We start from the raw sequence: 26,744 nt of genomic DNA, 5'->3' as shown, positions 1-26,744 counted from the left end.
TGTTTGCAGATGATCTTCTTTTGTTTTGTAAAGGGGAGGTTAAATCTATCTGCATTATTATGGAGCTATTTAAGAGATTCTCTTCTGCTTCTGGATTGCACATTAACTCAGAAAAGTCTGATTTCTATAGTAATGGTATGAGCATTGCTACAGTTGACAAGATTCTTCAGGGGACTGGTTTTAAGAAGGGAGATCTACCATTCAAGTACTTGGGGCTCAAAATTTCTCATAAGAGATTGACTAAAATGGATTGTAATGTCCTGGTAGATAGGATGATTAGCAGGATAAGGGGATGGAATAGTAGAAAGATTTCATATGCTGGTAGACTTGTCCTTGTGAAATCTGTTCTATCCACCATTCATAACTATTGGTCCCAAATTTTTGTTCTTCCTGTTGGTGTTATGGATAGAATTAAGGCTCTGTGCAGGAACTTTTTGTGGGAAGGCAGTGACAAATACTCTAAGGCACCATTGGTGGCTTGGAATGTTCTCTGTCAGAGCAAGGAAACTGGTGGCTTGGGTCTTATTGATAGTAAAATTTGGAATGTTGCGGCCATTGGTAAACTGGTCTGGTGGATTACCTCTAAGCAAGAACATTTATGGATTAGATGGATTGATGCCATTTACTTGAAAGGTGCTAATTGATTAGATTATGAACCTTCCTCTTATAGTTCCTGGGCGTGGAGGAAGATATGTGAGGTTAAACATACTATGAAGAATGGCTATGTGAATGGAAAGTGGAGAGATACCATTGAAGCATATACAATTTCTGATGGATATAAATGGCTAATGCAGTGTACTGTAGTGAAAGTAGGTTGGTCCAAATTTGTTTGGAACAGATTCAATATTCCAAAATGGTGCTTCACTAACTGGTTGCAGCAGCAACAGAGGCTACTCACGCTTGATAGATTGAATAAAATGGGGGTGGCAGTACCTACTGAGTGCTTTATCTGTGGTATGGCACCTGAGACTCAAGAGCATTTATTTAGTGACTGTGTTTATGCGCAGAGCTGTTATCAAATGTTGGCAAACTGGTTAGGGGTTAATGTTACAGAGCTCTGCAGTTGTGAAAAGCTGCTACATCTGAAGAAAATTTCTCTTCTGGCTAGACAGGTGATCATAGCAGCTGTGGCAGGTTTGATATATGGTATTTGGCATTGTAGAAATGTTTGTAGACTGGATGGATATGTCATGCAGCCTGGCAGGCTTATCCAACAGATTCAAGCTGATTGTAGGAGTCGTGTATTGGGGGTGTTTCGGGGGCCAATGGCTCTAGCTGATAGGAATTGGTGTCATGGTGTAGGAATTTGTTTTTTTTTTTTTTTTTTTTGGTAAAAGGTGAGTATATTATATCATATATCAAAAATATAAATACAATGAGGCATGGGTTCAAGACCCCTTTACATCAAAATAGAGCACAAGAACTAAGAGACTCCAATATTACGAAGCCAATTACTGACAGGCTCCTCATCAACTCCTCTGAGTTTCCGCTGAATTCTTCTCCTCACTTCATTCACTATTCTGCTCACCAACACAGTAGGTCTCAATATGCAATAGTGAATTCGAGCGTTATTCCTTTGAAGCCAAATGTGATAGGTAACTGCATTAAACATGGCAACCCTGATCTTCCATTGGATACTCTTTCTGTCACCTGCAAGTAGGGAATGAGGCTGTATATTACTTCCTCCAAACCAGTGCTGCAACTCCTGCTTCACCATTTCCACATACGCACAGTTGTTAAAAACATGCTCAATAGTTTCAGTCTGAGCCTGACAGATGGTACACAGGTCATCAGAACTGCAACCCAAAGTGTACAACTTAGCTTTCATATTCATTCCATCCTGCATTCTGAGCCAAGTAACTAGGGAGTGTTTAGGAGTGTTCCAACTGTTCCAGATCAATGCAGGCCAATCCACAGTGGGTTGATCACTACAAAGCCACTCATAACTACTCTTAATAGAGTATCCTTTAGGATGAATAGTCCATATGTTGTCACTGAATCCATCCTTCAATTTCTCCTTAACTTTGCATACGTTTTTCCAAACCCAGGGTGCATCAGAGGGGGGCATATATTGGTGCCAGTCCTGATTATTAATGTACACATCATTCACCCATTTTATCCATAGACGATCTGCCTTACAATAGATCCAGTTAACCAATTTTCCTACTGTTGCAATATTCCAAATTTCAGCCTTTTTGATGCCTAAACCTCCTGCAGCTTTAGGGACAAGAACCCTATCCAGTGCAACCAAGGGTACTCTGTGAAATTCAGTTGAACCATCCCACAAGTAGTTCCTACAAATAGCTTCTATTCTCTTAATCACACTTTTGGGAATGAGGAACATCTGAGCCCAGTAATTGTGTAAGGTATTAAGCACTGAGTTGATGAGAATCAGTCTACCTGCATAAGAAAGTTTCTTAGCACCCATTCCTCTAATTCGAGAAACCATTTTGTCAATCAGCAAAGAGCATTCCTGCTTGGTAAGCTTACCAGCTTTAATAGGCACTCCTAAATATCTAAATGGCATGGTTCCTTCATTAAAGCCAGTTACCATTCTGATCCCTTCCTTTATCTCTTCAGAAACTCCATTAAAGAAAATCTCAGACTTAGTATGATTCAGTCTGAGACCAGAAGCACTGGAGAATGAAGAGACTGATCTCAGCAGAAGCCAAATAGACTCAGGTTTCCCCTTACAGAAGAGCAATAAATCATCAGCAAAAACTAGATGAGTAAGCTTCAGATTTTTGCAAAGAGGGTGGTACTGAAATGGCCATCTGTTAGTTGCAAACTTTATTAACCTTGTCAAATATTCCATGCAAATGGTGAATAATAAGGGAGAGATAGGATCCCCTTGCCTGAGCCCTCTTTTCCCTTGGAAATAACCAAAATTTGTCCCATTCAAAGAGAGGGAATAAGAGGTAGTACAAACACATTTCATCACCATCTGAACAAAATGGGCAGGAAATTTCAATCCATAGAGCATTTGTTGCAAGAAATCCCACTCCACAGTATCATATGCTTTCTGTAAATCGAGTTTAAAAAGGCACCTAGGAGTGACTGTCCTCCTATTGTACAAGTGAACCAGGTCCTGACAAATAAGGACATTCTCTATTATGGACCTTCCCTTCACAAAAGCTCCTTGATTCTCATGAATTAGGTCAGGAAGCACAATGGCCAATCTATTACACAACAGCTTTGAAATGACCTTATAAATCAAATTACAGCAAGCAATAGGCCTAAAATGTGTAACAGAGGCAGGTCTATCACATTTAGGGATTAATGTGACATTAGTAGCATTTATTTGTCTCAGCATCAGACCACTGTTAAAAAAATCCATAACAGCAGTACTCACCTCATCCCCTACAATATCCCAGGAGTCCTTAAAAAAACCACTGGTATAACCATCAGGCCCAGGGGCCTTATCAATGGGAATAGAGAAAAATACTCCCCTAATTTCCTCCTTGGTTACAGGACTATTCAGGCTGGCAATATGATCATCAGTACAGAAGTTGCCCTTATTAAGCACCTCAATCCTCACAGCTTCAGTCTCTTTTTTACTCCCCAGTAGACCCTGATAATAATCCAAAAATGCAGCTTGAATACTTTCTGTGTCAGTACATAACTTTCCATTCAAATTCTCAACTTGAATCACTTTATTCCTCAGACATCTTTTTTTAATTGCATTGTGGAACAAAGCAGTGTTATCGTCTCCATCTGCCATCCAATTGGACTTTGCTTTCTGTTGTAAGAAACTATCTCTAGCTTTTGACCAATAATGCACATCAGTACTAGCAGCCACCTCCTGAGCAATTAATTGTTGGTTAGTTGGGTCTTCCTGCAATTGAAGCTGCAAATCCTCAAGCAATAAAATAGCCTTAGTAGCATTAACCTCAACATCAGAGCAACATTCTCTATTCAGACTTTTCAACACTGGTTTGAGTGCTCTCAGTTTTTTGCACACCCTAAACATGGCAGATCCTTCCACATGCTGATTCCATATCTCTTGCACCTTGTCATGGAAACCAGGAGCATCACGCCACATATTAAAGTATTTAAAGCTAGCAGTTTTTTTCCCATCAAGTTTGATATTACTGACAACACAAGGGTTATGATCCATAATCCCTTCTGGGTGAAAATGAGCATGCATCTCAGGAAAAGTAATAGCCCACTCATGGTTTATCAAGAACCTATCAAGCCTACTAAATTTCCTATGAGCTGCATCCTGTTTATTGGTCCAAGTATAGAATGCACCAGAAGCAGGAATATCAACCATTCCACAAGTATTCAAGCAATTAGTAAAATCATCCATATCTTCCTTTTTTGTAGAGCCTCCTAGCCTCTCATCAGGTGAAATAACAGTATTAAAGTCCCCTGCAATTGCCCAAGGTTCATCACATCCAGCTGCAATAAGTGAGAGCTTGTGCCACAACTCAACTCTATCAACACCCTCATTGAAAGCATATACCATAGTAAGGAGAAAAACATTCTGAGTAGCTTTAATCGAACTCTAGCATGAATGAATTGATCATCATATTGGAGAATAGACACATCAAAAATGTGAGGGAGCCAGAGAAGCCAAACCCTACCTCCTTTATGCATACTACAATTAGTAGTAACACACCAACCATCTAACATATTATGACTAATATTACCCACATTATTACCATTTATTTTAGTCTCTAACAGGCCAAACAAACAGACCCCATTATTCTGAATAAAATTTTTAACTATCTTTGTTGAGTGCTGTTTACTATGTTTTAATTTTATTGTAAGTTGGTGATGTAAATAGTGCTCTCAATGGTGTATTGGTGTCCTTTTTTTTCGGACTATGATATAATATGACTAACATTCCACCAAAAAATAAACATTTATTAAATCCGTTAATTAAACACAAGGGTTATACTATTAATTCTAAACAATTAAACAAATATTATATTCTACCCATGAAAAATTATTAGACATTTTAGAGAGCTATTAATTCAATAAAAATAGAACCTAATAAATTATTTAACCTCATTTCATATATTTAACTTAAAATAGCATTTAATAGGCGATTTCATGCATAAATAAAGAAATAATTAAGAAACTTGTGTCACGACCATTAATAATTTATTTTTCATAAGTATAGGACAGAATATGCATAAAAATAAATTGTAAATATTTTATTTATATTTATTTATTATTCTAACACAATTAAACCTTATTTATGGACTAATTAGTTATAAAATTCAAAAGTAATTATACAAATTACAAAATCGACATGCAAAATTTTAATACACTAAAATAAGTCATCCTATGATAAAACATTCAATTTTCACATTTATTTATATATTTTACATATTTACTTGAGATTAATTGCATAAAACACGAATATATACTAAATAAGAGCAATAATAATTATAAGAAAAATCAATTTAAATACTATATAAGTTATAATAGGCCAGAATAAAATTAAGGAAGTAAATTTTCGAAATTATTTTTATGTTTTATATATTTATTAGACGATTATCACATAAAACCGTGATTAAATATCAAATAACAACAAATAAACATATGATAGTTATAGAACTAAAATAATCACATGAAAACTCATAAATAATGATAATAAATCAGAATATAATCAAAAAATATAATTTTTATAATCATCCATATATTTTACATATTGATTAGATTGTTAAATCACATAAAAACACAAATAAATGAAAGAAATATTTAAATAAGTATATATTCATCACAAAATAATGAAAACTACTATTTATTATATAAATCATGAATCTCATATATTTCCATGATTTTAAACATCATATATATTATCAATCTTATTATAACCTCATTAAAGCACTTGAAATTCAAAAATCATGAAAAGGAGAAAACCTAATTACCTTGATAGAGATTATTACTAGTAAATAGGTAGGATATTGTAATAAGATCAACCCAAATGATCTCCCTCAACCAAGGTATATTGCTCACCTCCTTGAACAAACATAAGAATTAAAACAAATAATTAAATACTACTCTAAATAAACTAGTATAAGAATGACAATTAAATAATCACCTACACTTACAAATGAGCAAGATGAAAGAGATGTGAGAATGAAAGAAACAAAGGTTGGAAATGGGCGTTGAAAGCTACGGCCAAGTGAAGAATTTAGAGAGGAGAATTTGTTGAATGTGTTAGAAAATATGGGTAAAAAACACAATTATAAAAATAACAATAATAGCAATACAAGAATTACAGATAAATATTTAATAGTAACGATGAAATAGCAAATAAGATAAAAACGATATACAAGAAATTATATAATATAAAAGAGAGAGTTAAGAGAATGTGGCCTGGGTCGAAGCACGCTAGGCGCTTTCCTAAGAGAGATAACGCCTCCAATGCACTGGTTACCAAAATAATGCGTTCCTCTCCCAAGATACGACAACCCGTTGGACTCCTTCGGTAGTAGCAAGAGGAATCCCCGAACCGACGATCACCCAATGCTCGATAATATTAAATTATAAAAACAACTTTCGTAAATCTTATAGTTGTATAGTAAAATGTTTATCTCTACTAATCGTCTGGTTATACACCAAATTAGTTGTAATGTTTCTCACTTTTATTGAATCCAAAAAAAATACGCACTAAACCAAACTTCTCCTTTTTATATACTCTTTGAGACGCTGGTAAAAAATACTTAAGATCCCAATGACCACAAGTTTAATGGAGCCCATAAATAAGAGTAACAACAACGTTCACAAACCCAACGTTACCAAACGTTTGACAGTATTAAATTGTGATATTAATCGCTGAGTAAATCACCACAATAATTGTAATAGATTATCTTAACAAAAAACTTTGACCAAGTGTAATAATTCAAATAATATTGAATAAATGACTACCTAACCCAATTTAAAATTACTTGATCAAAAAATAAAAGTCCATATTTAATTCTTAAATCACAATATTTTCCAACAATCCCCCACATGATTTAAGAATTCGAAATAAATATTAAAATATCAAATAACCCAAAAAAAAAATATATATATATATATTATTATTTTATGAAAATAGTTATAATAATGAGCATACAATACCGTGTAATAGGTGTAGGTACCTTTCGGGTTTGAACCAACACTTAGTGTAAGTGAGCTTGCACTCGAAAGAACCATAGTAGTATAAATACTTTGAACTAGGCCCCTTAAATCAAGTTTGGACTCACCACACACACGGTACGGGCAATCGATCAGGTTCTATCAGTGGTGCGCGTTAATGGTCATGTGCAGGTATCTTGTGTCATGAGTGTTTCTAGGGAGTTGCCCACGTCCCATAGTAGCGACCACACTACGAACACCCACTAGGTGAATCCTCCAAGGGTAGGTGTGACCTCCACCCCGCAAAAAATTATGCCTTCGGATTCATTAAGAGTCAAAGCTCAGCCTTAAACCGTCACAACCAACTCAAATCAATGAGAGCACCTCAATATCACAAAATATAATCTCACTTCGCCATAGGAATGGGACGCGGACACAAAATCCGCCAAATAAATGGTGCTCTCCTAACTTAGCTCATCCACAGCTTCGTTATTACCCGTTGAACTTCTTTCATGGGATCTCCAATCTTTGAAGACGGGTTTCCACTGCGATGGCTATCACATGGGCATAAGTCCCATTCCCCTCGACCATTCAAGTACTTGCTGGCGCGCCAGTCCTTTTGTAAGCGGATCCGCAACATTACTTTGAGACCTGACAAAATTCAAAGAAATAACACCATGAGAAATCATATGTCTCAAAGATTTATGTCTCACCATCAAATGTCTCCTTTTCTCATTAAACTTTTTGCTATTAGCCTTAGCTAAAGCAGCCTCACTATCACATAATAAAGATATAGGAGGAATAGGCTGAGACAAAATAGGTATATCAGATAACAAATTTTTAAGCCATTCGGCTTCCATGCTAGCGGTATCCATAACAATAAGTTCAGCTTCCATAGTTGAACGAGAAATAATAGTCTGCTTTGCAGACCTCCATGATACCGCACCTCCACCAAGTAAAAATACATAGCCACTTGTGGCTTTAGTCTCATCAATATCAGCTATCCAACTAGCATCATTGTACCCTTCAAATACACCTGGAAAACCACAATAGTGGATAGCATAATTCATAGTACCCTTTAGGTACCTAAATACTCTTTCAAGAGCATTCCAATGGGCGGTGCTAGGATTATGAGTATACCTAGCCAACCTGCAAACTGCATATGCAATGTCTGGTCTAGAAAAATTAGTAAGATGCAACAATGATCCTATAATTTGTGAATATTTATGTTGGGAAATACTATTCCCCACATTTTCCCTCAGTTTAACAGATGAATCAAACGGTGTAGACACTGGACTTGCATCAAAATAGCCAAACTTACGCAACATCTTTTCAACATAATGACTTTGGGTTAATGCAATACCATTATCGGTTTTTACTAATTTAATACCCAAAATCACATCAGCTTGACCAAGATCTTTCATATCAAAATTTTGAGATAAAAATGCTTTGGTCTTGTTAATAACATTCATATTACTACCGAAAATCAAAATATCATCAACATATAAACAAAGAATGACATATGTATCATCAATCTTTTTAAAATAAACACACTTGTCACCACTATTAATTTGAAAACCATCGGAAATCATGGTAGAATCAAAATTTTCATGCCATTGCATAGGAGCTTGTTTTAAACCATAAAGACTTTTAACAAGTTTACAAACTTTGTTCTCTTCACCTTGAGAAATAAAACCTTCCGGTTGGTCCATGTAAATCTCTTCTTCTAAATCACCATTTAAAAATGCGGTTTTCACATCCATTTGATGAACTTCTAATTTAAAAATAGATGCAATAGCAATTAAAACTCTTATAGTCGAAATTTTAGAAACGGGTGAATAAGTATCAAAGAAATCAACTCCCTCTTGTTGTGTAAAACCTTTTGCAACAAGTCTAGCTTTATATTTATCAATCGAACCATCGGTTCTCAATTTCTTTCTAAAAACCCATTTACAACCAATAGTTTTTGAACCAGGAGGAAGATCGGTTAAAATCCAAGTTTTATTAGAAGAAATAGACTCCATTTCGTCATTTACCGCTTGTCTCCAAAATGGAGCATCAACGGATAACATGGCTTCTTTAAAAGTTTTTGGATCATCCTCTACTAAATTTGTTTGAAAATCTGGTCCAAAACTTTTAGCAATTCTAGCCCTTTTGCTCCTTCTAGGCTTATCGCAATCATCGGGCTTATTATTTAAAACTTGTGTAGAAGACTCACCAAAATTTAAAGAAGTAGAGGCATCTGAAATGGATTTAGAAATTTTATCTATCATAGGAAAAATATTTTCAAAGAAAACAACATCACGCGACTCAACAATAGTATTATTAGAAATTTGAGGAATAGTAGAATTAAAAACAAGACACCTATATGTAGTACTATGTGGAGAATAACCAACAAACACACAATCAACAGTTTTAGGGCCAAGTTCTTTTGTTTTGTAATAGGAACATGCACTTTAGCCAAACACCCCCACACTTTTAAATATTGCAAATTAGGCTTTTTATCCTTAAATAACTCATATGGGGTTTTATCAAAACTCTTATATGGAACTCTATTCAAAACATGACATGCAGATAATAAAGCTTCTCCCCACATATTTTTAGGTAAACCAGAACTAATCAACATTGCATTAATCATATCCAACAAAGTCCGAGCAACCCCATTAGATTGGGGACCATAAGCAGGTGTCACCTGATGTATAATACCATGTGTCTCACAGAATTCATTCATCTCGGTGAGTTCATATTCACCGCCTCTGTCAGAACGAACAATTTTTATCTTCTTTTCTAGCTGATTTTCAACCTCAGCTTTATAAGCCTTAAACCTGTCAAAAAGTTCACTCTTAGCATTAATCAAATATACATAACAATATTTGGAGTAATCATCAATAAAAGTGATAAAATATCTTTTACCACCACGAGTCAAAACATTATTGTTATCACAAATATCGCTATGAATCAACTCTAACAATTTAGTGTCTTTTCCACCCACGGGTTTAAAAGCTTTTCTAGGTTCCTTAGCTTGAACACAAATTTGACATCTTTCTTTCAAATCAACATTGGATGAGGGAATAAGATTTAAATGCATCATACGTCTAATAGTTTGCAAATTAACATGACCAAGTCTACCATGCCAAGTATTAGAACATTCAACATTAGAAACAAACAAAGACATATTAGCTTCATCATAATTAACCTTATGAGTCACAACGTTAAGCTTAAACAATCCGTCACACAAATAACCTTTGCAAACAAATGAACCATATCTAGTTATAACCACTTTGTTAGATTCAAACATAACTTTAAAACCACGTTGGACCAACAAAGATGTACTAACAAGATTTTTCTTAATATCGGGAACATGATAAACTGACTCTAAAGTAATAAACTTACCAGAAGACAACTCTAGTTTAACCGATCCAACACCTAAAACAGACGCGGGAGTACCATTACCCATACTAACAGTTTTTGATTCCAATTTTTCATACGTATTAAATAAATTCTTATTACCACAAACATGAACATTAGCACCCAAATCAATCCACCAATCATTTGAATCATAGGTCATACAAACATGTAGGTCGAAAATAACCCCCACATTAATCAAGTCCATTTTAATAAAATTAATATAAGCAATGTTAGTTAAGATAGTACTCTATATCACTCCTAGAAAATAAAGCACTCGTTAAAACCGAATGAAACAAATTGTATATATTGTGGCTAACTTCGATGCAGAGTGCATATGAAAATGTCTATGGTTAAAATAATTATAGAAGAGGGCAATATCAAATATGAAAAGCTTACACATGCAAAACTACTACTGCCGTAATCAAATTTTAAAGAAACAAATGTAATTGTGGCTGAGTACAAATTTCAATATGATAATGTCAAAAATACTGCATGCAAACAACCATACGTGTTTAATATCAAATAGTATAACACAGATTTATAGTATGAATGCCATGCAACTGCTCAATACTTTTTTATAAACAAGTGTTTTATCTCTCTTAGATTGTTAGAAAATATGGGTAAAAAACACAATTATAAAAATAACAATAATAGCAATACAAGAATTACAGATAAATATTTAATAGTAACGATGAAATAGCAAATAAGATAAAAACGATATACAAGAAATTATATAATATAAAAGAGAGAGTTAAGAGAATGTGGCCTGGGTCGAAGCACGCTAGGCGCTTTCCTAAGAGAGATAACGCCTCCACTGCACTGGTTACCAAAATAATGCGTTCCTCTCCCAAGATACGACAACCCGTTGGACTCCTTCGGTAGCAGCAAGAGGAATCCCCGAACCGACGATCACCCAATGCTCGATAATATTAAATTATAAAAACAACTTTCGTAAATCTTATAGTTGTATAGTAAAATGTTTATCTCTACTAATCGTCTGGTTATACACCAAATTAGTTGTAATGTTTCTCACTTTTATTGAATCCAAAAAAAATACGCACTAAACCAAACTTCTCCTTTTTATATACTCTTTGAGATGCTGGTAAAAAATACTTAAGATCCCATTGACCACAAATTTAATGGAGCCCATAAATAAGAGTAACAACAACGTTCACAAACCCAACGTTACCAAACGTTTGACAGTATTAAATTGTGATATTAATCGCTGAGTAAATCACCACAATAATTGTAATAGATTATCTTAACAAAAAACTTTGACCAAGTGTAATAATTCAAATAATATTGAATAAATGACTACCTAACCCAATTTAAAATTACTTGATCAAAAAATAAAAGTCCATATTTAATTCTTAAATCACAATATTTTCCAACAGAATGATTAGGTCTAACTTGTAGGTAATAGGAAGCTAGTAAAGAGTGAGTGGTAGAAATGATCAAGGCTAGTCTTTAGGATATTACTTTAGGTAAAGTAGTCAAATGCCTATAAGGGTAGGCCTTGGGCTTCAAGGAAAACAAAATCAAGTTGTCAACTTGCCATGTGCCTAGGTGATGAGGTAAATGATAAATCAAGGTGAAAAGAGGAATAACGAGTGTGGGTCTTATTCGCGGATTTCTGCGACAGCCTTTCGTATTTCGGGCATAATTTTCTCTATGGAACTCTGATTGAGGTGTTTTCGGTGGCATTGGAAAGCTAAGAGAATGCCCTCTAACTTTCATTTTATGACTAAGAGTTAAATCTGTCGTTAAAATATCATAAAATTAGCATCAACAACGAAGTAGTTATTCGTCGCCATAAGGAGTGTAAGTTTAGCATGGGTATTTGGATATCATTGTCGAAAAATAATAGATTTTAAAGGATAAGATTTTATTGTCAATCATTCTTATTATTTAAAATAGGAGTTTAATTATATAGGATGATGTGGAAATTACGGGGTGTTACATGGGTGGAGGTCATTATATAAATGCAAAAACATGCTAAAATATTTTCATATATTAACGATGAATGTTTCTTTTCCCACTATTTCGTCGTTTTATGTTGTTCTTTATCATTACTCCTATTAATATACGATATCATTTCGATTTTAACTTATGTCTCCATTAAACCACTATTGCCAAAGACAAATAGAATCTCTTTCTAAATCCTCAAATGAACCGTTTTAATAGGGCATGGACTAGTTCCATAGGAATCGTTCTATTCCATAGAACTCCATAGGAGTTGTCCTATGTCATATAAGATTAGTATCTTAAATTCCTAATATGCCTATGTATGATTTCTTGTGAAGATGTGTGAATAGAAGTAATAATTAGTCAAAATATATTTTGATAATATCATCTATGCATCCACGGTTCAAAAGTCTTATTGCTCAAACTAAACACTTGTCATTAAGCACTAAAGTTATTAAAAACATGACAATGTTAAATTAGTAAATTAATTTGTTAGAAATTTTGATTAACCAAATACCACAATAGAGTTAACCCTTATGAAGGATTAACTAAGAATTTATATGAAGATAAGTCTTCATCAAGTATAAATTCTTGAAGTCAGTGGGAGCAATAAGAAGTAAGTACCTATCTTAATCTTTAAGGATAGAACTAGGTTCGAAAGAGAAGGTGTTAGACACTAAAATAGATACAAACCCCAATAAGTAAAGATCAAGGAAGTTGGTCGTGTGACTCCAACATATTCCTTCTTGAAAATCTATGACATTGACATTACATTCTTGCCAAATACCACATCATGAGTATTTGATACAAACTTGTGAAATTCGTCATGATATTTGGCATTATCGTGTGACGACTAGCAAAAATAAGTTCAGAAATTTACATGAATGGAACTAGGGTAGTTGCCATTTCATCCATGAACATATGAATGTTGTAGTGTACTCATTTACTTTTGTGTTTAGAAATGTACCTCAATAATTGTTATGATGTACAATATGTCTAAATAAGAATATAATTCAAGTTTTTGTATAAAACGCAAAGGGTTTCTCTATTATGCAACTAAAACAAGCGTTGTGCCCTAACATACCACGATTAAGTTTATGGTGAGACCATACAAATCAAGGTAATTATATTCAAACTAAAAATAAAATGTCATATATATACAAAACTCAAGTTGGTGATCCCAATCATTTCTCAATTCTCGATTGAAAATCGCATTTAGAAACTAGTTTTGACTAGTGTCCCAAACCATTTGATCATGAATCTCTTGGTGTGTGTGCGAATCTTGTATTCAAAGCATGATGGTTCGTGACTTTTCTTGAAAAGTATAAGCGAATAGAATAAGTTATTCACCTAATTACACTTCAATGTGTATGGTCGAATATATTTTCAATCTGAGAAGGTCATTATTACTTCTTCTCTTTTACCGACGAACTAGGTAGATACTTGGTATCCGCTTAATGAGGCAAGAAGAGAAATCATTTGAATAATTCAATGAATTCTTCTTATGAAGTATAAAAACCAAAGTATTAGTACTTTGTTAAAATGGGGAACAATAAAGTGATGACTTTTATATGCACCAAAAGAGAGTGATATGGTATCACAAGTTCACTTTCATTACGATATGATTGAATCTTTACAATATAGTTGGATGTAGTTTCTGTTATAAAATTTGTTTGGCATTGAATTTTTCACTAAAACAAAATATGGTTAAAGCAATCATCTGCTTTTCATATGAGATATGGTTAGGCATTGTACCTAAATTGTAGCTTGTTTCGTAAGAAAGCATATGGCTTTGTAACTCAACTATCACGAGAACAACAGGTTTGTGGCTCGTGATGCTGTCTTTTGAGAAAAGAGGATTATTTCTTAAAGACAGAGTGGGAGAAAATGTTCAAGAGCCACAAACTGAGAATAAGACGTAGGAAGATGTTCCTTCTTGGTCAAAATCAGTTATTATTTCTTCGAAACCTAAAGTAAACAGGAGTCATGTTATCTTTTGAAAGTAATAAACCTGTAACTTATTAAGATGCTTTATCTAGTCTAAACTCCACAATAGTCCGAAGTGAGCATAAACATGAAGATGTTCATTTAGCTTGGTTAATTTATTGCAAAGAGTTTTGCACGCTACAACAAAGTTTCATTGAATTCGGATTCTGTAATGGTTGGATTTTAAAATCATCTTGCATGAGTTTTGAAATCGCAACTATCCTAAGGTAGGATGAAAACTTAAGAAGTAGTCTTAAGTAGAGGTTAAGGAGTTGAATTGTGTATTTTGATCATAACCTTTCTCGAGTTGTCGAGTATTTTTGTTTATACATGAAGTTTAGTGGGAGTAAGGTGGTGTTAATAGTCTTATATGTGAATGGCTTATTGATCAATGTGAGTGATGAAAGACTTAGGAGAAGAATAATACATCTCTAAGGTATCAAGACCTATAAAGATAGATCTAAGAGGATATTAGCGTTAAAGTTAATATTCTTATGTTAATAAGAATCTTGACAAGTTCAAAAGTATTGAACATGAAGAAATTGAATCCATTTGTTTCCGCTGCGGGATTAATTCATTACGCTAAGATGTATTACCATTCTTAAACCTCGTATACTTGGACTATGACGAGATGTTACAAATCGAATCCTTGAGAGAAGTCTCTATATAGCCACATATTTTATTAGTTAGTACTCAGGAAGTACTAAAGATATGAAGCAAAGCATTTAGAAATGAGATGGATTTATGTGCAAGGAGTTACGCAAAAACCATACTCTAAACACATAAGGATGGTTAGAGAACCATCTTGGCTATATTATTTAAGGAAAATATTTGCTAGAAACGTCCTAGGCAGTTGAACAATGAGATATACACAACGGAAATTGAGTACACTTGCAATAATGAGATATGTAAGAAGGAAGGGATGATATTAGGATTCGGTTTTGTGAATTGGAGGAACTATGGTAGTTCGTTCCAATAACCGAAGATCCTATCCCATTCACTGTGAGGACAGTGGGAGCTATCCTAAGGCAAGAGAGCCTATGTCTAGATTGGATCTAGACACGCACTCAAGGGTTTTGTAATAAAGATTATACATAACAAAGAGAATAAGTATATAGTAAGGTTAGGAAAGTGCAAAGTGTTGCTAAAACTTGATAACCAAGGCCTTTTCATAGGCTAAGCATGATAAGTCGTGTCATATCAATTGAGTTGAGATGTATAGTTATATACAATATTAAGTATGGATTATAGATATGTAGCAATTGATATGGTATCAATTTTACATATGTGTTCATGCACTCATCGTTTGAGTTTTATTCAAAACTCTTTTTTCTTTAATGCTTTGTTTTTCGAAATAGGTTGTCGAGACAATATTGAACCCTATTAAAGTGAACTGGATTAACATTGTATTCGCCCCTAGTAACTTATATGAGGTGACGTCTCCTAGTGACTAGAGTGTGAGTCGATTGATGGCAGGTTCAAGTGTTATAGAGTCATAAGAGATGACTAGTCGATCACATAGGCAGACTGTATGAGACACTCTGTCGGGCAGTGACCGCTTATAGAGTTATGGCAACATTTAAAAAGCCTGGTCGTGGCGAGAGCTACTACAGTATTTTTTTGAGTCGATTCTTTGACTAGAGACTGTTTGCCCAAGTCGGCACAGTTTTTGATTGACTTTGATTTTTTTCCCAAGCCATTCTGCCAAAAGGGGTGAGTGTGCATCTTTTGGGTCATGATGAACTGTGGGTGAACGAAGGGAATAATGCAATAGGAATTGTCCGCCCCTTGTCAGGGTTATTTGAAATCTCAAGGCCACTCGAGGAGTAGTGAACTGAAAATGCGTGGCCACGCTTGGAAAGTATCTACGGTAGATAATTCCAGTCAGACAGTTACTCTCCAGATCGAGGAAACCACTCTTGATATGATCACATGCAAGTACGACTTGCAAGACACCTTGCATTGAGTGGGAGATTGTAATAGGACAAGAGAATTGGTGACGCACACTTGTCTCGGACAAGTGGGAGATTGTTGGAGTATGTGTCCTCAACAATGATGCGATCACATTATTGAAACTCATGATAAGAATACGTAAGGGATGATTCAATATATATAGTCAACTGTGTTGGAATATGTGTCCTCCGACAATAATGCGATCACAACTGTCGATCATGATGATCACATGTTTAAGTCTCATTTTAAAAATACAATTAGGAAGTAATATTTTACTGTCAACTGGTCCACACATATCGGTAATGATTGGCTGACTAGAGTTTGACATTACTGTCATGCGGCGGTGGTGATCAGTTGATCCCCTTAGATCATACCTAAAGGGTAACATTCTTAATTGAATATTTAATTGATCGTATGACGATACGAGTTAATTAAATTACTTAAAATTGACGGACGATTTTAGAAGTAATATTTACGTGTCTTATTGTAATTTGATTATAATAAGATAAGGTCTAAGTAATTAAATTGTTTTATTACTTAGATGAAATTATTGTTTACGGAAACAATTGAAACGGGATGAATAATTTATTATAAATACAAGATGTTGTGATTTATAATTGGTAAACCATTTTGGTACAAGTAATTGTAAATTACCATGTTAATTTTATAAGTGACATATTTTATTAATATATTGATTTTTAATTGTTAAAAATACATTTTATATATAAGATGTCATGTAATGTGTCACATGTGACATATTGACAAAATCACAAATAAAATGGACTCATCCATTTTATGTGTGTGTACCGAAATGGAGGGAGTATTAGGATAAAATTGTGTTGATTATTTATAAGTGGAAAACACAATTATAAAACCTACTCATAGCCTTGCATACATAGCTTTCTCTTGGGAAGAAAAGGAGAGCATGCACTGGGCTCTCTCCCCTTCCCATTTTCGGTTTTCCCACATAAAAAAGAGCAAATATTTTTGCTTATTTTTCTACTCTTACACTACATGCAATAGTTAGAGTATTCATTCATTCATTCACACAATAACTTAAAGAAGTTTATAAAGAGAAACAAAATAATCCAAAATTCCTCTCCTCTTGGCCTAAAATTCAAGAGGACAAAAACCTTTTGGGTCAATTTTTAGTAAGATTATTATTATTCTAGATCTAACAATATTAATCTATTAAGGGGTTATCTTGGGTATTCATCTTTGGGAGAGATTCTACCCTTGAATCTTTGTTCATCCATATTAGGAGAGCTCAAGAACAAGTGAGTAGGAGAACTCATTTGTGCCCAATAATCCGAAATTTCTATTGTAAGAATGACGATTTCTTCTTCATCTTTATATATGTTTGCATGCATAGGATCTAAATTAATTTTATGACTAAATTAAATTGTAACATATATGAATATGTAATGTAATGAGATTAATAATTCCTTACAAGCGGTATCAAGAGCCTTAGGTTGTTTGCATGCAAATCGGTTATAGTTTTTCCGAGTTATACGATTAACATATAAAATTTATAAATTTGTGTTTATTATGATATATCATGAAATCAATTATGCATGTTAAAGTTTCTGATCTTAAAATGTATTTAGAATATTTTGGTTAATTTATGGATTTTTATTGTTCATTTTATATAATAATGGCATTAAAAATGTGATTTTATGATAAAAATGTCATTTTCGGACTAAAATTAACTAAACTTCTAATTTTCCAGTGGTTTTTGGATATGTTTTCATGTATATTATTTTTAGATGACCTGTAATTTTTCATAATTTTTAGAGTTCTTATGCTCGAAATATGGATTTTTCATGATAAAATCGAATTTAAATGATAAAATAGGTTAATATGAGAAATATTTCGAATCTGGTTATAGAAATTTAGTATGTTGTCACATGCAATTTTACAAGATGTATGTAAAATAATAGGCTATAATGAAGTCTTTATGCATGATTTATGAATTTTTGATGAAAAATAGCATAAATAGTGACTTTAATTAGTGAATAATTGCTAAAACATACTTCATAACTAAGGAAAAACGTCACATGTTGCATTTTATCACCTATTTCAGATTTAAAAGTGAAAATTTAATAAAAATAATTTTTTCTCTTTTTTTTATGGTTATAATTGATAAATCCGATAAACCGCAACATAGTTTTTCCTTGATAATTTTTGAAATTTTTAACCTAAGTTTTTGAACATTATGAGTGTCATGGTATTTTTTCCAGAATGTTCATGAGTTTAAAATTTCAAATTTCAAATTTATTTGAAATTTTTATGATTTATTTGAAGTTTAAGGCTTTATATTGTAATTTTAAGTCCTTTTATGAACAATTTTAAGAATATAAGTTAATTATTGTCAAATAGTTAGTGGAGACTAATTTTGAGTCCTAAGTTGGTTATGGTAATTAACTTGTACATAAATATGAATTTATGTAATTATAGTGATTTTAAAAGGTTAAATTATGCAAATCCGTAAAAACCGATTAATATACGATATTGGCTCCTTAAAGGCGATTTAGCATATAATTGGGCATGTTCATACATATTATAATGCTGCATTTTAGTTATGATTGTCATATTTTAATTTTATGTAATTTTTTGAATTATGTAATTTTACTTAGTATGGCCTTAGTTTTTAATTGGTATTGCCCGAAATGTATGGGAATATCGATTCGGTTGTAATTTATTGTGATCTCGTATCACCGTTTTGTAATTTAATAGATTTATTTTTATTTTTAATTACAAATGTATAATAGGAAATTATGTAATTTGTTATGTAATTTATTTATTCCGGAGTTCCTTGAAGACGATGCCACTCGAGAAGGCGATCCATTAAAGACGGTGTTACCTCGAGAAGCGTGCCAAGACCGAAGTTCAAGGGACCAATGGAGTTGGTTTCCGAATTTGTAATAGTTTATTAGATTTAGTATTCTAGGAAGGCCATACTAGGATTTAATTTATGCTTTGCATTTTATTTATATGTTGCATGCATCGCTAAATCGCCATAACTAAAACATGCATTGTCATTTAATCGAGTTTATCGACCGTGTCAATTACAATTATTGTAGTTCACCGCTTTAGTTCACTTAAAACGTGATAGATAATAAATTGACATGACCTCTCGCTAAAGCAAACAATTGAGACTTAGCCTTACCAAAAAGTAGAAACCATGAAAACCTATTTCGTGAGGGAGTGCACTCGGCCACACCGGGGTACAAACCTTGTTACGTAGGGGAAGTGGGTGATAAATGTCTATCCACCGAATTCATTTTGATGAGGGTTTCATCGGCTACACCGTGCCCAAGTTAATGTGGGTTTGGATCATGGACACATTTATTCGAAATTTGGATTGAGCTCAACAAAAGTATTGATAAGGGATTTATCGGCCACACCGTGCCCTTGTTGGATGTGTTTTGGGCTAAAGATAAATGTTAATGTAATTTTATCGACCAAGAGTTCTAAAAGTAGAATCGATTAAAGAGTTAATCCACCAAGTTATATTGATAAGGGATTCATCGGCCACACCGTGCCCAAGTTAATATGAATTTGGATCTTGGAATCATTTATCATAGTTGGGTAGAGGTCACTATGTAAATGCTATACTTGTTTACAAGTATTATTATAACGATGAATGTGTTGTTTTCATTATTCCGTTATCGTATTATTCTATTTCTTTACCTCAAATTATACGATATCATTTCGATTTTTAGTTCAAATCTCCATTAAAACATCGTAACTAAAGACCAAAAAAAATTTGAATTTTTCTTCTAAAAACCTCAGCTTATCCATTGTAAGGATCTCTTGTGAAGAGTATAGATGAAAGTTATTCGTGATCAAAAGGGCTTTTGATTTTCGACTAACATATCTACTTACAATGAATAGTTTCTCATGTGCTTAATTGATTTAAGTATTTTGAAACGTTAAATCATTTTGGTGACTAGATTTGTTGGAAATCGTAATAGACCAAAATACAGCAACCACTTCAATGAAAGTTTTAAGACTAAACAAACGAATGAAGAGTAGTCTTCATGAATATAATTTTGCTTCTCAAAGCAAAGACTCACTGAAATGAGTGGGAGCATTCTCTTAAACCGTTAAGAAAATGATAAGGTTTTAAAGAAGTAAAATTAGAATGAAATTGATACAAGGTAATGTTAAAAGTAACGTTATTGAGAATAACAATACTAAACCTATCAATCCCGACCGATAAAGTTTCCATTGTCTTAATTGTTGGACGCTAGAAAGGAAACTACCCCAAATTATTGAAGGATCAACAAGTTAGTTGTGGGACATCTAATGGGACCTTCTTCTTTAAATGTTTATTTGATTGACATAAATTTTGCTAGTACTACTTCGTCAATATTAGAAACCGGTGGAGGTTTTCATCATTGTATTCGATACATAAGATGATTAGAATATGACGACTAGCAACAATGATGTTGAGAGATAGAGTCATTGTGTACTCAATCTAGTTTTGGGTTTATATTTATACCTTAATTATGACTATTAAGTGAATAAACTCTAAATAAGAATATAATTTTGTTAAGATACAAAAGAGGTTTCACTTTTGTGACCCTATACACCATGATTTGATGTATGGCTAGCCCATTATCAAAGGTGATTATATTCTAAACCAAACTAGAATGATATATCATGTAGATGATGCAAGACTCAAATTGGTAACCCAAGATTAAACCTTAGATTCTGGAATGATGAACGCAAAGAGTTATCAAGTACTCTTGAAACCATTAGATCTTATGGTATATGCGTATCTTGTATTCAAAGCAAGATATCTCGTGCCTTTTGGTTGAAAAGGAGATCGAGGTTGTAAATCATTGATCCAAAATAGGTTGATCATTTTCTTTTACCAACGATTTAAGTTGACGCTAATGTGTTCACTTAATAAGGTAAATAGAGAAATCTTTGAAGAAGTTCAAAGAGTTCAAGGAATCACGATTTAGTCGTGATGGGATTATCAAAGTGAAGACTTTGATATAAGCCAAATGAAATGTGATATAGTATCACAGATTAAGCTCTCTTAACACACATTATGGGATAATGTCTGGTTGGATAAGAATTCAAACGCTATTCGATATGGTTTGGAATTCAATCAAGTTACTTTGAGTTACTTGATCCTTTTGGAGATTTTATCATTTTATCTAAATTATTTTTCCACTAAATCTAAAACGAATCATATGAGATATGATATGGTAGGGTACCATGTTTGTAAGCTTACACAAGAAACAAATGCTCATTTTTCCCTTTCAATTATCACGAGTACAACGGGTTTGTGGCTCGTGAAGCTGTCTTCCTAAACTACAAGTTTATTTCTAGAAGACAGAGTGGGAGAAAATATTCAAGAGCCACAAATTGTATTATGCCAAAGAATGTTATGTCGCAAGAAACTTGTCTTTCTTAGCTACATGAGACGTTTTGTGTAAAACGTTGTTTCTTCAAAACCTAGGAGGTTAAAGTCATCACTTGTTGAAGATGATGAATTAGTGTTACTTTTAGAAATTAAATAGCTTGTAACTTACAAAGAAATCGTTTGATTCAAGTTGATTACTTTTAGAAAGTAATGAACATATGACTTACATGAGAATGTTTAAGTCACAACTCAATACAAGGCTTAGAGCCATGAAAATCCGAAATAAAAGGCTTTATTAGTGACAAAGGGTTTTGCGCTAATAAAGAGAGATTTCAAAACTTGATTGGTTCCAAAGGGTTTTTCACTAGTTGAGAAGCTTAAGTCTAAGGATTGTATTTCATTATGATGAGATATATAGCAAGTGAATCCAAAAACTCACTTCTTCAATTAGAAGGAATGTATTCAATACATGTCTTGAGTTTTGTAGATTCTTGATAATGTGAAACTTAAGAGAGGGTCTTAAGTAGGACATCAATGAGTTGGAATCAATGTTTTGATCATGTTATAAAACTTTTCTCGATAAGTCGAGAAGTTGTGTTTATACATGGATTTTAGTGGGAGTTACGGTAATTTTAAGTAGTCTTATATGTGGATGACACATTGATCATTGCGAATGATTTTAGACTTTTGGAGAAATATAGTACATCTTTAATATCCGAATTTATGGAGATAAATCTACATGATATTAATGTCAAATAAGAAGTCTTATGTTGATAAGATTCATGACTAGTTCAATCAAGTTGAACACATTTGATTGATTCCATTTGCTTCCGCTGCCGAATCAATTAAATAGGAAATGATGTATAACACTTCATATACTTTGAGTATGATTAATTGTTTCAAATCGAATTTAAGTAATAGTTACCAAGTAAGCCATAAAGATTACTGATATGTGCTTGCAGAAGCATTAAGGAAGTAAAGCAAAGTGTTTTTAATGCAATTTTGTGTAAGAGTGTTACACAAATGACAATTGACAATTGAGATTGCGCATGGTTTCCGACAAAGCCATAATCGAAACATATAGGATGGTTAAGATACCATTGTGCCTATGTTATTTAAGAAATAGATTTTCTAGAATCGTTCTAGGCAATAAAGAATAATGAGAAATGTTTACAACGGAAATTGAGTACACTTGCAATCATGGGATGCGCAAGAGGGATGAGTCCCGCACACTGTGAAAATAGTGGGAGCTATTCTATGACTGGAGAGCTTATGTCTAGATTGGATCTAGACACGTACTCAGAATGTTTTGTAATGCAAATGTATACATTACAAAGGAAAACGAGTATGTAGTAAGGTTGAGTTAGGTACAATAAGTTGATAAAACCTACTAACCAAAGCCTTCTTATAGGCTTAACATGATCAGTCATGTCATATGTCATTTCAATTGAATTGAGGTGAACAACTACATACATGATCAAAATGGATTATAAAATTATGAAGTAGTAATCAGGTATTGACTATTCATATGTGATAATCACATTTGTCGTTCGAGTTTTTAATCTGAAAACGCCTTTTATACTTTGTTACATCCAAACGGGTTGTAGAGACAACATTGAACCCCGTTAAAGTGAACCCGGATTAACATAGTATTCGCCCATAGTCACTTGTATGAGGTGACGTCTCAAAGTGACTAGAGTGTGATGCGATTGATGGCAAGTTCAATTGCCATAGAGTCATGTGAGATGACTATTCGATCACATAGGCAGACTGTTAGGAACACTTTGTCGGGCCTTATGACCGCTTATAGAGTTCTGGCAAATTTATATAGCCTGGTCGTGGCGAGAGCTACTATAGTATTCTAATGAGTCGATTCTTTTGACTAAAGACTGTTCGCCTAAGATGGCATAGTTTTAGATTAACTTTGATTTGTGTTACTACGACCTTCGTAAATGGGGTCAAATGGGCATATTTTGGGTTATGATGGCTGTGGCTAGTCGAAGGGAATAAGTGCGATAGGAATTGTCCACCCCTAGTCAGGGTTATAACAATATCTCAGGGCCACTCGAGGAGTAATGAACTGGAAATGCGTGGCCACGCTCGGAAGATATCTATGGTAGATAAATCCGGTCAATCAGTTATTCTCCAGATCGAGGAAACCACTCTCGATATGATCACTTGCAAGTACGACCTGAAAGACACCTTGCAATGAGTGGGAGATAATAATAGGACAAGAGAATTGGTAACGCACACTTGTCGAGGACAAGTGGGAGATTGTTGGAATATGTGTCCTCCGACAATAATGCGATCACAACTGTCGATCATGATGATCACATGTTTAAGTCTCATTTTAAGAATACAATTGGGAAGTAATATTTTACTGTCAACTAGTCCACACATATCGGTAATGATTGGCTGACTAGAGTTTGACATTACTGTAGTGCGACGGTGGTGATCAGTTGATCCCCTTAGGTCATACCTAAAGGGTAACACTCTTAATTGAATATTTAATTGATCGTATGACGATACGCGTTAATTAAATTACTTAAAATTGACGGACGATTTTGGAAGTAATATTTACGTGTCTTATTGTAATTTGATTATAATAAGATACGGTCTAAGTAATTAAATTGTTTTATTACTTAGATGAAATTATTGTTTACGGAAACAATTGAAATGGAATGAATAATTTATTATAAATACAAGATGTTGTGATTTATAATTGGTAAACTATTTTGGTACAAGTAATTGTAAATTACCAATTTAATTTTATAAGTGACATATTTTATTAATATGTTGATTTTTAATTGTTAAAAATACATTTTAAATATAAGATGTCATGTAATGTGTCACATGTGACATATTGACAAAATCACAAATAAAATGGACTCATCCATTTTATGTGTGTGTACCGAAATGGAGGGAGTATTAGGATAAAATTGTGTTGATTATTTATAAGTGGAAAACACAATTATAAAACCTACTCATAGCCTTGCATTCATAGCTTTCTCTTGGGAAGAAAAGGAGAGCATGCATTGGGCTCTCTCCCCTTCCCATTTTCGGTTTTCCCACATGAAAAAGAGCAAATGTTTTTGCTTATTTTTCTACTCTTACACTACATGCAATAGTTAGAGTATTCATTCATTCATTCACACAATAACTTAAAGAAGTTTAGAAAGAGAAACAAAATACTCCAAAATTCCTCTCCTCTTGGCCGAAAATTCAAGAGGACAAAAACCTTTTGGGTCAATTTTTAGTAAGATTATTATTATTCTAGATCTAACAATATTAATCTATTAAGGGGTTATCTTGGGTATTCATCTTTGGGAGAGATTCTACCCTTGAATCTTTGTTCATCCATATTAGGAGAGCTCAAGAACAAGTGAGTAGGAGAACTCATTTATGCCAAATAATCCGAAATTTCTATTGTAAGAATGACGATTTTTTCATCTTTATATATGTTTGCATGCATAAGATCTAAATTAATTTTATGACTAAATTAAATTGGAACATATATGAATATGTAATGTAATGATATTAATAATTCCTTACAATGTGTGGCAGATTGTGGAGTCATTGACATTGATGCTACAGGGTCTCTTTTTACTTGGAATAACAAACAAAAACCTGAGGAGAGGATATATAGTAGGATTGATAGGTTCCTGGTTAATAAGGACTGGTGTGATCACTTCCCTGATCTTTATGCCCATTTCTTGCCTGAGGGGCTAATGGATCATACTCCATGTATTATTAGTAGCTCTAAAAACTTACAGAGAAAACGCTGCTTTAAGTATTTCAACATGTGGGGAGAGGCAAATGAGTTCCTGCATACTATTAGAAGTAATTGGGACAAGGGTCTGATGGGTACTAGCATGTTCAGGCTAGTTAAAAATCTGAAACACCTGAAACCAGCTTTGAAAAGTTTGAATAAAGAGGGGTATAATGATATTGAGTATTCAACAAGCAGACTTCAGAAACAGGTTCATGATTTGCAGGAACAACTTGGAAGGAACCCCACTGATACTCAGTTGCTTATTGCAGAATTTGAGGCTTCTCGGGAATTAAAAAAATTAAGCAGTGCCAGGGATAGCTTCTTAGCACAAAAGGCAAAGCATTTCTGGATGAAAGAGGGGGACACAAATAGTGCCTATTTCCATGGCATTCTCAAAAAAAGAAGGAATGGGAATAGGGTGATCTTTATAGAGGACATGAATGGAAAGATGTGTGACAGTCCAGAGCTAGTCCAGACAGCATTCCTGGAATACTATATGCAACTTCTTGGGACTAAACAGGCTAATACTAAAATACACAGGAAGATCATTGACCAAGGACAAAGATGCAGGGATGAACACAAGCCTTTTTTATTGAGACCTGTTACTGGGGAGGAAATTAGAGCTGCTCAGTATTCGTATTCGATAACAAATCACCAGGACTGATGGATACACAAGCAAGTTCTTTAAGGATGCTTGGAATGAGATAGGAGGGGAGGTGATTATCTTGTACAAGATTTTTTGAGAACAGGCGATTCTTTGAAGCAAGTGAATGCAACAAATGTGACTCTGATGCCTAAGTGTGACAGGCCCCAAACTGTGTATCAATTTCGACCTATAGCCTGCTGCAATGTAGTATATAAGGTAATTTCCAAGCTGCTATGTGCAAGATTATCTGAAGTGTTGCCTCTTATCATTGATCCTAATCAGGGAGCATTTATACAAAATAGGAGCATTCAGGAGAATATCCTTATATGCCAAGAACTAATTAGATGCTATGAAAAGCCTAATGCATCTCCTAGATGCCTATTTAAAATATATCTCCAAAAGGCATATGATACTGTGGAGTGGTCTTTTGTTGAAAAACTCCTTGAAGAGCTAAGATTCCCTGTGGAGTTTCAGGAAATGTTGATGCAATGCATAACAACAGCATCCTTTTCCTTATCCCTCAATGGGGAAATGTTTGGATATTTCCATGGCAG

General features: G+C 33.7%; 2 protein-coding genes across 2 annotated transcripts; both read left to right on the top strand.

The window, feature by feature from the left end:
• The first annotated feature begins 710 nt into the window (after positions 1-710).
• LOC141655736 (uncharacterized) lies at positions 711-1,341 on the top strand. Its single transcript, XM_074462801.1, has 2 exons — positions 711-1,288; positions 1,338-1,341. Exons 1-2 carry the CDS (start codon positions 711-713, stop codon positions 1,339-1,341), a joined length of 582 nt encoding a protein of 193 aa, XP_074318902.1.
• Positions 1,342-10,806: 9,465 nt separating this feature from the next.
• LOC141655715 (uncharacterized) lies at positions 10,807-26,208 on the top strand. The gene is made up of 2 exons (XM_074462782.1): positions 10,807-10,834; positions 25,337-26,208. The coding sequence occupies exons 1-2, from the start codon at positions 10,807-10,809 to the stop codon at positions 26,206-26,208; spliced, it is 900 nt and encodes a 299-aa protein (XP_074318883.1).
• Positions 26,209-26,744: the final 536 nt, after the last annotated feature.

The sequence above is a fragment of the Silene latifolia genome, chromosome 1, assembly GCF_048544455.1.
Source record: "Silene latifolia isolate original U9 population chromosome 1, ASM4854445v1, whole genome shotgun sequence".
Classification (NCBI taxonomy): Eukaryota; Viridiplantae; Streptophyta; class Magnoliopsida; order Caryophyllales; family Caryophyllaceae; genus Silene; species Silene latifolia.
Note: the sequence above shows the minus strand (reverse complement) of the source record. Positions and strands in the feature narration are given on the sequence as shown.